This window comes from Trichogramma pretiosum, unplaced genomic scaffold (assembly GCF_000599845.2).
Source record: "Trichogramma pretiosum strain Unisexual culture from Peru unplaced genomic scaffold, Tpre_2.0 scaffold27, whole genome shotgun sequence".
Taxonomy (NCBI): Eukaryota; Metazoa; Arthropoda; class Insecta; order Hymenoptera; family Trichogrammatidae; genus Trichogramma; species Trichogramma pretiosum.
The window spans coordinates 1,389,135-1,403,308 of record NW_019641694.1 but is presented as its reverse complement, the minus strand read 5'-3'; the positions used below and the strand labels follow the sequence as shown (position 1 = coordinate 1,403,308).

The window sequence follows — 14,174 nt, the reverse complement described above, 5'->3', positions numbered from 1 at the left end:
TTTTCCGTTCTCTACGCTATTCGTACGCTAGCGGCAGCAAAAATAAAAGTCGGACCGACACGATAGCGTTTGATGCCTCGAGAAAGAGAGGGTGAAACGTCGCCAGATCCCCGACGACGGCCATCATTTTCGAGGGTCTTGATATGACGAAATCTCATAAATGCTGCGTTTATACGACGCCGCAGTGTAATAAAATAAGACTATTTTTTTCCGATTCCAAAAGACTCGCTCTTCGATGACGACCCTTATGTATAAAAAGAGTTATGCACGCGAGCCTTGGATTTTTACTGCCAAGTACTTTCTCTTCTGGTTCTCCCAGGCCGTAAGATAAATATTTTTTCGCATTCATGCGATTGTCATTTGTTTTTTTACTTTTAAAAACAAGCGGATAAAGATGAAATGCACATTTTTATTATTCTTTTTTTGCGTACATTAAATCTAGTACATTGTATCGATAAAATCTACGAGTTTGCGAACAACGAACACCATGACTCCTACTTGTTTTTGAATGTGTTCGAATTGCTTATAGGTACTAGTTTTCAATTTTTTTTTATCGAGCATGCGCTTTTTACATCATTTATCGTTTTTTACTCATAGTTTATAAAGCTCGTGTCAAGCTGTGTATATCTGCTCCAAGAGAAGCAATCAGTAAGTTTCAATTACGAAAATTATATAAATTAAAAAACAAACTTATGTATCACATAGTAACGAAATCTATCAAAGATATTAAGACGTTATTACTCACAATAATAGATACATTATGAGGTATTCGTTTTGTATGAAAATTCGCATTCAATATAAAAACTCTGCGTTTAAACATTGTTTATCGTGATTTTTACAATTAAAATAAAATAACATAGTCAAACTCAATGTTACAATAGTAAATAATGATTAAAAACTTTGGCATTAATTAAATGACTAGTCCTTTTTTACGTTTCTTATGATTATATATACACTAATTGATTATCTTTCATCAGGTCTAATCGCTATAAAATTTATTAATTTTTTTCCTTATTTTGGTTACAGTCAATTAAAATTTTTTTTTCAAGTCTTAGAAGTTGAACTATATAAAATGTAGCAAAAGTTTTTTTTTGCTTCTTTCATGTTTAAAACCTTTGCAGCCTATGAATATTTTTTTGCTTCATTTTTCGTTTTGTTACGTTCCAAATTTTATCTAATAAAAATCAGTCTTAATCTACGCAAAATGAATAGATGTGTGACGTGAGTTGGCAAGAGAATAAGAAAAAAGTCTCTTGAAAATTTTGTGCGGTTTGGCTAATACATGATTTACATCAAACGGAAAAAAGCTTATTGGTAAACATCTGGCATTTAGAACTTTTTAATTAGAATTTTTTCTTCTTCATCAACTTCTTCCTCGCGATAACAAAATATACATGCTATCAAAAACACTATCAACTACAACAGTTTTCAATATATCAATATAACTGAAAAATTTGAAAATCAAAAATTCAATATATGATTTATAATATTTTTTCGTATCAATATTGTACGCTTGTGGTGAAATATATATCATGTTTACGCACTCTACAAAAGTATATCGCATCATTATCATTCAGGAACGTCGTTGACTATGTTACATTGTTCATAAATAGGTATATCATCGTCAGAGTTAACTTGTTTTGCCGAGTTTGAGTATTCCTTTTCGCATGTAAAAACCTATAATATGTTTTCTTTAAAAATAATGATATACAACTTTTTCTCCCGTTGCATAGTTATTATTTCGTCAAGTGTCAGAGCATCATTCGATAAGTTACATGTTATTTAAGGATAAGTAAGCGTTTGAACACTTAAAGCAGCAATTAAGTGATTAATAACATGAAGCAAAGCTTTAGAAGAATCGTAGTACAAAATTAATTATTTACTTCTTTTTTTTTCGCCCACCTCCGAGTCTGTATACAATATTTTTACTCAAATATTTTCGAGTTAGTTTCCTTCTTGCACAGAAAACTTGTTTGAATACAATACATAATATAATATACAATCTGATAATGTAATTGTAATAAGATGTTTTAAAAACTAGCTCTGATTGGTTATATTTTCTTTTTCATTATAAATGCGTCATTAGGATGAGATTTGATTTTTTTCTACGATGTTTCATGTAAGTACTAAACTGTGTAGGTATGTGTTTTTCTGATACTCTCGAGTATCATGGACGTCAATAAATTGTTATTCTCTCTTGCTTGAAAAAGTCACCATCCATCTCCTCTCACGCGGAATCCGAAGCATCTTTCCATTATTTTGTATACATTTTATTTCAGACTTGTTTTTAGAAAATATGCATCATGTCGTCGCGTTTTAATGACGCGCTCGTGGCAATGAAATGTGCACGTAAAAAATAAAGCCGTACCCTAACAGTCGAGTATAGTTTCATCGTCGAGTCGCTCAAACTTGTGTTAGTACGCGTATTATATGTAAGAAAATAAGGAAGAAAAATCGAGATCGTTTGCAGTTTGTTTTTTTTTTCCTATGAAGAACACATCGAAGATTCAATCTTCTTCAACGACACTCTCCTATAACAGTATCTACTAGTCGAGATATAACATAAACGAATACAATAATAACCATGACGTGGCAACAGTCATACATTTATAGAGATCTCTCATGCTTAATTTCTTCGCTGCAGCTTCATTCACATCGATGCACACAATAAATGCGACATTCGAGCAGAGAAAAATTTTCTAATTTTGCATCTAAACGCTACGTCGTTCGTTTTTTCATTTACACATGCAATCTATTCACGCGTACGATTGGGCAGTTGAATCATTGCTTTGCAGCTTCGCTATACTTCTCATACATCATTAAACTAGTAGTAAGACTAGTTGCTTCCTTTATTAATATTACTATTATAATTATTATTACTTTTTGTTTTTTATTTCGATAAAAACATAATACTTAAAATCTCTTTCGCTTTTAGTTTGGTCCAATATATTCGCTCTCGAATCAGCTTTTTTTAAATGTGAGTTGCAGCCTTCAAGAATTTAGAAATAGTAAAACGGGGATAGGTCTGTGCTGTTATTGCGTGAGTAAAAAAGATTTCATTGTGTGCTACAGTCCACTTAATGTAATCGAGCATTAAAAATGATTCGGCGATTTAGTTGCAGAATGAAAAAGAAGGAGATGATACACGGGTTCTTCAAGGTTGCAAGTCACGCGACAAATATAACGTTATATTTTAGCATCATCGATTATCTTTTTCATCATGTTTGCAGTCGCATATCGGCGTACTTTCACTAGCCTCACGTCGCAGCCTATGCGTATGTAACAATATATTAACGCACGCGAAGAGCGACGAAAGATCATTACTCATTTTTTTTCTTCGAGTTATCATTATAATTATTCAACTACATTCATACATCTGGATTGAGACAGAATTACACATAGAGAGCACCAGGAACACGATTGCTTTCGATTGCGATTTGAGTAAATGTCGTTATAGTAATTTATAATATCGTATCATCATGTGTTACGTGTGAACGTGAGTGGATGTATGGCTGTGTGTACGAGGCTTCGAGTTTATCATGAAAAATGTGTGGGTGTCGAGTGTGGGAAAGATTAAAATACAAGCGATTGGCGTCGTTTTTTTCTTTTTAAATTTAAATAGTTGGTAAGTAAACACTTGATTCGGCGGGCGCAGGAGGATTGGGAGGCGGGTTCGCCGCCATATTCCTAATCAAGGTATGCTGCTGTTGCTGCAGCTGGTGGTGATGGTTCCTTTTGCGGTGCAACGACTGGTGTTGATGCTGCTGCTGCTGCTGCTGCTGCTGATGGTGTTTATTGCTTCTTCTATTACTGTGGGTCCGGTGCAGATTCAACGGAGGCAGATTCGGATGCTCGATGCGAGTAGGCGACGACACCCGAGGTCGCAAGGTATTAGCTACTTGTCCGAGATTACGACTCGGCATGCCGTAAACAGCTTGCACGGAAAATACTGGAAAAGAAAGAAAAGGCACGAGACAAGTGCGAGCGTGAGTGGGGCGGATGTATGAGGCATCTCTGATTCAATTAGATAATAGGCTTGAGGGATGAATTCGAAAACATGCAAACGAGATGTATCTGCCGGCGAGATATTGTATTAAGCCCCGACGACAGCAGACTGCAGAGGGTGGCGCGCTCGAACTCGCACCGGGGCGTATAAGGCAGAATGTGCGGGGGGGAAGGGAGAGAGACAAGACGGTAGTGACGCGCGAGAGAGAGAGACTTTATAATATCTGAATTTTCAGCTGGCAAAGTGTGGAGCGCCAGCCGAAAAGACGAAATACCTGAAACTCTAGCGCTCAGCTGCATAATGTTATTTTAGCGCAAAGTTTTCATTGTGTCGTCTCTTTCTCTTTGGTGGCGCCGCTGCCTTATTGTTGTACGCGCGGGGGTACAAGGGGCCGGGGTGAGTCCCCGCAAGACAAGACGAAATATCAAATTCGGAAAATTCGTACGCTGACGGAGGGTGAGGTAAAGATGAAGACAGAGAGAGAGAGAGAGATAGAAAAGGCTTTGTCAGAATTTCCTCGAGAGACTTTGAGTCGGTGATATCAAATTTCCTCGTCTCGCGCGCGTTTATTTATACACAATGGGACAAGGTTGTATAAAATAGTCCTGAAATTCTTTGAACGTTTGTCGTTGCTTTGGATTTTTTTCGCATACTCACTCGGCTCGCAAGGCTCAAGGACGTCTTCCAGCTGATAGTACTCATTTTTTATCTGTCGAGGGTCCTCGTAGTCGACGAAGCCCGTGTTGTCGAAGGCTTTGTCGTCCTTGGGCACTTGGCCGGGCGACGCCACGGGGGGCTCCGTGTAAGTCTGCAATCGGGACGATTCATATTCGATTAGCTATATACAGATTGACGAATCGCAGTCGAGCCAATGATGATTAGTATACGTACGTTTTCGCAGGGGCTCTCGGCGTAGACGACGACGGGCTCGTCGCCGTCGCGCTCGGTGTAGCCGGGCGGCTGGCCACTGTCGCTGCCACCCCCGATCGTCTCGTACGTGTGCTCCTCCAAGTAATGCCTGGTCGTGCCACGGGGCGTCAGAGTCGCCCACATGACTCGGGGGTCGTGCAGCAGATTCGGGTCTTGTTGGGGCTGCTGTCCTATCTGATGAGCTTGATGATGATGGTGATGGTGATGGAGATTGATGTTTGGCTGCTGCTGCTGCTGCTGCTGCTGCTGGGGGTGAAAGTGCAAGTGATGCTGGGGTGAGCAGGGAAACAGAATGGCAGCCTCCTGCTGCAGACGGACGATCGGTGACTTGCAGCTGAGGGCGGCGCAAGACGAGGCCGGGCCCCCGCCACCTCCGGTCGTAGTGGTGGTCGTGTGCATCGACGACGAGGCCGTCGACGTCGACAACGTCGAGTTTTTGTTGCTACGATTGCTGCACTGCGACGCGTTGTCGTTGGATGGAATGGCTTCGCTGTGTCTGCAGCAAAACCAAATCCGTTACGACTCGTGCTCGTAGGTAGCCATACCTACATGATATAGGCTAGCTACCGCACAAAGGACTCGTTATCTAGCGAAACGATAGTCGAGTCGGCGCTCGTAAAGAGCTCGAGCTCGCTATCGCGTGTGAATGCGTGCGATTATGCGATAGCCATATTGCCTATACATATAGCGCTGAACGATAGCAGCGGCGATCGATTAAAAAAATCTCACTCGAATACTTACAATTTACATTTGATTAAAACGGTTGCTAATATAATCCCAATGAATATGACGCCGACGCAGGAGCAGACGAGTACGATGAACCACGTGTCGTCGAAAATATTTCCTGCAAGCACACAGATAGGGAGAAAAAATTAATTTCATTAATACGTCTAAAACATTCATTATCGGCGAGTGCGGAAGCGGCGGCGGTGGCGTCGAATTTATTTCCGATAATTCTCCATCGGCCCCTGCGGCGCTCGGCTTTTGCTTTTAACTCGCGCGCACATTTATGATACAACATTTTCCCAGCTTGGATAATCCTTAGCCTATTGGCCCCACGCGCACCGGAGAAATGAATAATTAAATGCCTAAAGTGCATCGCAGCTGCAGTACGCGCGCACACGGCATAGACACGTCGAGCGGCCTAGTGGCTGGGCTATTTAGATCGGAAAATTTTCCTTTCTACATAATAATACGAATCTTTGAAATGTGCCAGTGTACGCGCGCACTGCAGGCGCACGAGCGAGTTTGCAGCACTCGCGATCGGTTATCATCGCATAATCTGATTTCAATATGCAAATTTTCTCTTCTCTTTCTCTCTTTCAACGCGGCTGTATAATACACGCATATATATTGCGCGCGTAGAGGTATATGTATAGAAAAGATAAAAAGGATATCGCAGGCGCATATGCTGCTGCGGCTATACGATCGCGACGCGTATATATAACGAACGAGATTAAACGAATAATAATATATCTATGCCGGATTACTTTCGCAATTTAATTCTCTCTTTTATGTACCGCACGCATTACCTTCCTATACTTTAAGGATGTAAGCGATTTCGTGTGCTCGAACGAAAAAAAAATAAAAAAATAAAAAAATAAAAAACAGAAGCGGACTATAGGAAAAGCGGGGGAATGGGGAATAGGGACGTGGCAGCAGGAAACTGTTGAAATTCCCGTGTAGAAAAACTTCCAAACTTACTTCTTTTAGCCACAGTTTCTTTTTATACCTCGAGGTTAGTCCGTGCGCGCAGCGTTAGTTTAATATTTTCTTTGGCGACTCGCTCGCGCGCGCATTTTAAGTTTGATGAAATATAAAGAAGAAGAAAAAAGAGTCACCGAAGTTGGGGCTAGCCGCATGCTGGTCGTTCACTCGTGTCTTAGATATATAATATACTTTATAAACGATGCCGTCTTTTTTTTCTTTCTTTTCCTTTTTTTTCAGAGCCCCGCAGCTCGGCTCAATTAACTAATTTCAACGTCGTCGTCGCAGTTGCAGCGTCGACTTTTTCAATATGTATTCAAATTAGACGAGATTCATTATTTAATACAGCGGAATAATATATAATTAGTCGGGGCCAGGTAGCTCAAGTCCGTCAGTCCATAAAGGCTTTTTATTCGAAAGATAAAAATCAGATCGTGCAGGCGTTACAGTACATAGAATGCAGTGCCGTTGACGTCGCTGCGTGTCCCGCGTAGGTGCAGGCGCGCGTAGGTGCGTGCGAGCTCGGAGAAAGGGCGATAAATCAATTTCGCCGCTCATGGCATGTACACGAGCGCGACGCGTACATAGCTCACAGCGAGGCATCCCCATCGAGTACGTAGTTACACTGGCTCCGGCGCTCGAGTCTACGTGTGTATCGAATTACCCTCTCTATCTTCTCGCGCGCACATATACACCGAAAAATCGGCCTCGCTGTCGTCTGTAGGCGCCCACCCCTCGTCGCTGCTGCCAGCCGAGCGAACTTTACACAAAAGTTTTCCCTTTGCTTCTCGCAGACGTATATATACGTGTATAGCGAGGAACTAAAGAGGCAAGACCAGGGGGAGAAGGGGCTAAAGCAACATCTCCGTCTAACACGGCATCGATAAGCTGGCGCTCCCTCGCTAATGCATCGCAACTCGTTGGCTCCGATCTCCGTTGAAAGGCCTCGAAAGATAAAAGCACCTACCTGGCTGGGACACTTCGACGTATCTGACGCCCTGTCCCCTCCAGTCGCAGGTGTGCTTGCAGGGGCTGTCGTCGAGGTGCTCGTGGGCCCTGGCGTCGCCGACGGCCGAGCGGCCGGCGTCGGGCCCGTCGGACGAGGGGCCGTGCTCGACCGAGTGCCGATGGTGCGCCGCCTCGTAATAGTCCTGGGCGTGCTTGAGGAAGCCCGGCAGCGGCGGCGGCGGTATGCGAAATTCCGGCGGCGGATCCAGCGTGCAGTAGGTGCATCCGGACGAGTCCTCGGCCAACTCGGGATCCTCCATTTTCATCCGATTCGGGAGCTGCGCTACTTGGGCCAACTACTCCTCCGATAGCGATGCGCTGCGAGGCTCCTCGGCCAGCCGGATATTGTGTATTATCATGCCATCCGCCGCCTGCAAAGAGAACATTATATAGTACATGTATGCAACGAGTATATATACGTATAGGAGAGGAAAGAACAAATTATTATTACGCTTTTTATTCAGGGGTTTTTTTTGTGCAGCCCCAAGCGAGTTATTATCTATTGTGCAAAAACTGGCAGGGGTGGTGGCTACGTAATTGCTGCGATTTCAAAGTCTTGCATGCGAGCGTATAGAGGGCACGATATAAGACAAGACACGGGCGGTAAGCGACGAGTCGAGCTCTGTGTAGGTGGATAGCGCAACAACTCGGCGCGAAGCTCTCGACTCGGCGCTGCATTTATACTTTATTTAATTCGGTTCGAGAGCTACTAAATTACTATCGGCCATCGTATAATAGAAAACGCGGCGGCTGTTGGACGCTCAAAACGCCGAGAGCTGCGACGAGCAAGACGAACGACTCGAAGAATAAGAAACTTGTCCTAGTCAAACAGCTAAATTATTCATTATCAAGTCCGGCGCTATATACCTCTCTCTCTCTTTCTCTCTCGACCGGTCGCTCGCTCGCTCGCTCGGCCGCTCCTAACAATATAAAGTACTTATGCACGAGTGGGGTAGTAGCCGGTAACTTTTGCACCTAGTCATAATTTATGTTGCGCAGCTTTTTAACGCGTACCCGGCCCGCAAAGAGCTAAGCCAAGTAACAAGGAAAAATGTCACGTTGATTGTAAGACTTTTCTCTCTCTCTCTCTGTCTCTCTTAAAAGAGAAAGCGATAATAGACGTTCAAAGAAGCAAAAATCTGAATAATAGTCAATTTCGCTGGCTCTACACGAGCCGAATGTATGCCGCGAGCCGCAAAAAGATATGTACGTGCGCGTTATAGGTGCGCTATATAATCGGGCATAGGCCGTGGCAGCACAGCGTGTACAGCATAAAACACTTTGGCACGTATCCTAATTTGCCGTACGCGAGCGGAAAAGCTCCTCGCTCAACCTAATAATACATCTGTCCGTCTGTACATTGATTTATCGAAAAGCAATTTGACCGATGCGAAATAAATATGCATCGAGCGTCGAGTATTTGTATGTGCGCGTGTATTCGTGTCCCCCCCATGCAAGTAGTGCCGATATAAGCAGTGCCGAATACAGCGGCAAAACAGTATATACGCGCCACACGCCCCATCACTTAAGATGGAAACCTTACTTAAGGACACGTCGGGACTGTGATGTAGCTATAGTACATAAGTATCTCGCTGTAGGTAGCTCTAGCAACTGAGAGACAGAGAGAAAATCAAGCTGACTAATTATCTTAGTGGGGATCAAGTCAAGTCGCATTTAAGCTTCTTCGCGCCGCAGTGGCAGGCAACTCCTGCCAAGGACTGCTCTGCGATTCTTTTTTCTATTCCATTTTCTCTCTCTCTCTCTTACTCAGACCTTTCCGTTTCCGCACGAGCCTGTCTATAAACGCATGCGTGCGTTTGTGTCAAAGAAGCGCAGCGCTAGAATATAAGAAAAAAAAAGCAGCAGCATCGTAGCGTCGGCGGTGGCGGCGTCAGGATAAAAAGGAAAGGAGAAAGATTGTAAGAGTGAAAGAGCTTAATGGTTTTTTGATGAGACACCCGTAGCAGTGGCAGTAGCAGCGGAAGCAAAGTGTGTAAGCTTCGCGCAGTTCTCTCGTGCTCTTTTTCCAGCCGAAAACTTTTACTACTCTTTATAGGGGCATACATAGGTATAAACATGGACAGCTGGGGCGTTTTTGCGTGTGCGTCGTATTTGTGTACTCGATGGAGCGTCGGGCGTGTATATGTGTACGCGTACACACATGCCGGGCAGAAGCAGCTTACGTATGTATATTTGCATAGCGCGAGGGTCAGAGAGGAAAAGGAGCTAGCTGCGGCCGTGCAGCGCTCTAATGCGGAAAAGCGCCTATACAGCGGCTCCCGTAATTAAATTAAACGATCGATGTGCCGTGCTCGTCTACTGCCTGTTTTGTATCGCTGTACTACGAAAATAGCATCGGCCGTCTATTCTTTTCCTCGGTCAGCAATTATGCAGCTCGAGTAATAATTGCAGCTACGTATTATGCATATACTCTAGGCGTTTATATTATATAGTTTTAGACGACACTCGTGCTCGTCCGCGTGCAGATGTGCATGCATAAATACAGACTTGAAGCGGAGTATATAATAATCTCCAAAGTAATCCATGCGTAATAGCGTTATAAGCGCGCCACAGCAACAGCAGCAGCAGCAGCAGCAGCAGCAGCAGCAGCAGCAGCGCAGCGACGCCGCCGAGTGCCAGCGAGGAGAAATCGCGTGACGCTGTACTTGCTCGACACTACAACACACACACACAAGCAGCAGATATTATAGCTGCTAGACGAGTCTCTGCGCCACGAGGTAGTGCGCCTGTTCTGACGTAGTATAATACATACTTGAGTAAGGGTTAATATAGTCTGACGCACGTGAGCGAGGAGCTTTGCTTCGTTTTCTTCTCTTATAGGCCTAGTACATAGCTGCGCCTATACGCCAGTTGCCGTGCACGAGGCGGCTTACCCCCCGCACGTAGCACAAGTGCGCACTACACACTCTCTCTCTTAGCATTCTATATTTAAAGAGATAGCGACGTGCAGCTCGCACAATCGTGTCACTGTCTCATTTTCCACATCCACTAGCTATTTATTACTATTTGTGCGCAGCTCTCTCTCAGTCGGCAACTACCTCTCGACTTTGCATTAATATACATGTATGCGCGCTTACTGCAATATAAGCTCTATAAATGTACGCGCGAGCGCCTGTAACGACTCGCCCGCTCAAGCTTGCGCAAGCTCTCTCCCTCCCTCCCTCCTTCCTCTCTCTTTGCCTCTCGTAGTGGCGCGCGCTCGCGTTAATTATTCCGGAGCGCAGGTAATTGAAAAAGTAAATTATTTCTTAGTGACTCGCTCACTCGCTCACTCGCTCACTTGCTTGCTCGCTCTATAGCAGCTGCAATCGGGCTAAATAATAATGCTGCAGTACACAACGAGTGCGGCAAAAATTCGCATATAAATCCGATTGGTTTTGCCAAATTTCAGCCCAGTTGACGGATAATAATGGGAGCGCGCGCACTGGCTTTAGCTGTAGTTTCGCACAGCTCGACGATCGAGATTCGAGAGGGTCGGACTGGCCAGAGAGGCGGCAAAAGAGGCGCAAGCACGCCACTAATCCCATATGAAAACAATAAATGCGCGGGTGCAAATGCCCGTCGGCTTTGGATTCGGCTCCTTCGAGTAGGCTCGACGCGTCCCACAGCCATAGATCGAGCTCGCAGCTAGCTATACGCCTGGCTAATAAGGGTTGTTTTTCCTACGTGTATACGAGAGCTCGAGCAGGGGCTGTAATGTATACCTACGTACATATGCGTGTATGTATACATGCGGTAACGTAAAGGACCTTATTCGTACAGTCCAATACGTGGAGCGCATCGCGCACCCGTACACGAATGTGGCTGTGCGAGTATAGCACACGAGGCAGGCATGAGGCAGACATGAGGCAGGCAGGCAGGCAGGCAGGCAGGGCAACAAATCCACCCTCGGGCTAATCGCAAGCGTCCCATCGCCGCAGCAGCGAGTTGTTCTGCAGCAGTTCTCGTCGTCGTTCTCTCTCTCTCTCTCTCTTTCTCTCTCACGGCTCATTTGCCAGTAAATCGAAGCGCGCGCGCGCGCGCCTACCCCGACGACGTTATGCCCTCTGTATACTCCGTCTGCCTCCCGCATACGTACGCGACGTTTTCGTGCAGGTGTGTACGCGGATACGCACACAGAAACGCGCGGCGCTGCCAGAGGGAGCAAGGGATTTTTCACGTGGCTCCTAAGGATATTACACGCCAAGATTCGATATTAAAGCTCGACGCGCTACCGACTCGCTAACCGACCCTATAAGCTAAGGAAAAAAGAGATTAAACCCGAGTAATGATGAAATCCTCGCAACGGATCAAATATTATATATAAGCGAGTATATCGCTATTTCCTATCGCGGCACGTACCACCGTTTTATATCTATGTATACAATCCGATAGAGAGAGAGAGAGAGAGAGTCATATATCCTTTGGCGTTCATTCGCTCACACACCCAGGCAGAAATTCGCGCGATTATAGGCTGCTTGAAAAAAAAGCTCGAGTAGCATAGCTGCAGATTGCAAGCGGGAAAAAGGGGGCGATGGAGTTGAATAGCTTTACATGCGTACGACCTAATATATATATACTACGTTCGAGTGTAATGGAAAAGCTGGAGAAGCAGAGAGAAGCGGAGATGCCTGGCAGTGGATGGCGCGGCATCAACACGCCTCCGGACTAGGGGCAAAATACTACTTAATGCTAGAAAAGCTGCGAGCAGAGGGCAATTGCTCGGCTGTGCGAGTCGTGTCGCTGTGATAATGACCATGATGATGCTTACATCGGCTCAAAGCGATTCTCTCGTCGCTTCGGCTAGGCTAGCTGTTCCGCTGACGGTGGCGAATGAGACAGCGTCGGACGAGAAATTGCGCCGTTGCTTCGTTCGTCCGGTCCGATTGACTCGATCGCTGCTTCTCGCTGGCTGATCTCTAGTGGCTGCGGCCCGACACGTCCACTCTTTGATCCTACGTTCGTGGCTGAAGCGACACTCGGCCGTCGATATATTTACTCGATGCAGCGAGGCATCGGCACTTGGATCAGCGCACACAGAGCCGCACCGATAGCTGCTGATCGAGCAACAACACAGACGACACACACACACACACACACACATACACAGACACACGCACACAGAGAGCAGTCACAAAGGCTCGAGGCAGGACTCGCGAGGATTCGAGGACGTGTCGTCGCAGCGTTGAGTCGTCGCACGGTCAACAAGCGTTGTGTGTACGAGAGAGGTGCACAGGACGATCATTGGCAGGAGCGATCCGACGAGTTTGCTCGGCTTCGGGCTTCGGCAGGAAAAAAAGCTCGCTCGCTACGAGCTTGCAGGTAGTAGCGCCGTGCACGAGCGCATGACCAGCACCGAGATAGACCGTAGCGCAGCGCATACACGATATGCGGAGTTGATTCTTCTCTCTCTCTCTCTCTCTGTTTCACTTGCTAGTTCAGCCAGTGCCAAAGAGGAGGCAAAGACGTGCGCTACTCTCAGCGAGAGCAGAGAACGCGCAATCGTGCACACTTACGGACACACAGACACAAAAACACACGGCTACACAGACAGACACGGACTGTATGTATACACGGCGAGTATACGGTTGCGAGTGGAGCGCAATCCTCGCGCTATCGCTGCTTCCAGCCGCGTGTGTGAAACGCGTCTCGCGCAGCCGGCTGCGGATCCGTCGGCGTATACGTACACTGTGCGCGTCGCGTGCGCACCTATATAGCTATAGGAAGAGCTTGCCACACGCACACACGAGCAGCCGCTGTATACATACGCCTACGCTGCGAGTCGTTGCCTCGCGCATGCCAGCCATGCCACCTATAACGCGAGTGTGCCGCCACCGCCGCCGCACTCTCGTAGTGGGGGAGTAGCATCCCTGCTATGTGCTATATCTGTATAGGGTTTCAAAGTATGTAGGTGTGTAGCGTGCGTGCGAGTCGACGTTGGCTCGCGCGAGTTATTGAACGAGCTCGGGGCGCCTGCGCCGCTACGCTCGCTGCTCGCTGCTCGCTGCTGGATACTGGATAGGCCGCCCGGCCCCGCTCGGCCCCACCGAGCCCCTCGCCCTCGCGCTACGGCCGACCTAGGGGATGCTCGGAGCGAGAGACATGCCTGGAAATCACATTAGGCGACCGAGACCGGGCCAACGCACGCGGGACCCCCCTGCGGCTCTCTGCTCTGCAGCCTCGTGCTGCGCGTTCTCCCTTCCTGGCGCCGCTACCACTACCGCTACTGCCTCTACTACTACTACTTTACTGCCTCCAACTACTAGCCCCCTGAAACTCTTGGCCTCTCCTGCAACTCCCCTGCAATTCCCCTGCAGCTCCCCCGAACTCGCTGGCAAGGCTTATTTTGCGGCTAAATACTCTGGCAGCTGGCTATATATCTGTATAGATTTTAGGCAGCGTCGCGCACACGAGCGAGTGCTTTTCGATGCTAGCTGCTAGCTACTATAGCTTCTAGCCAACATGTATACGCCACTCTGTTATAGCCGAGTTGAGTTTCTAAGATGGGCTAGAGAGACTAGAC

At 46.3% G+C, this 14,174-nt stretch overlaps 1 protein-coding gene across 1 annotated transcript; it reads right to left on the bottom strand.

Moving 5' to 3' along the window:
- Positions 1–337: 337 nt before the first annotated feature.
- LOC106660322 lies at positions 338–13,241 on the bottom strand. Its single transcript, XM_014383255.2, has 6 exons — positions 12,423–13,241; positions 7,611–8,022; positions 5,678–5,780; positions 4,898–5,432; positions 4,664–4,814; positions 338–3,949 (listed from the first exon to the last, which is right to left on the bottom strand). The coding sequence occupies exons 2-6, from the start codon at positions 7,915–7,917 to the stop codon at positions 3,615–3,617; spliced, it is 1,431 nt and encodes a 476-aa protein (XP_014238741.1). The 5' UTR covers positions 7,918–8,022; positions 12,423–13,241; the 3' UTR covers positions 338–3,614.
- Between the last annotated feature and the right edge of the window lie 933 nt (positions 13,242–14,174).

Bases quoted from the DNA above. Each gene is read 5' to 3' on its own strand.
- LOC106660322 (XM_014383255.2), bottom strand. From the start codon at position 7,917: ATGAAAATGGAGGATCCCGAGTTGGCCGAGGACTCGTCCGGATGCACC. The intron at 5,781-7,610 runs GTAGGTGCTTTT...GTGTGCTTGCAG, and splicing joins CGTCGAAGTGTCCCAGCCAG to GAAATATTTTCGACGACACG. The intron at 5,433-5,677 runs GTAAGTATTCGA...GTTTTGCTGCAG, and splicing joins GTTTTAATCAAATGTAAATT to ACACAGCGAAGCCATTCCAT.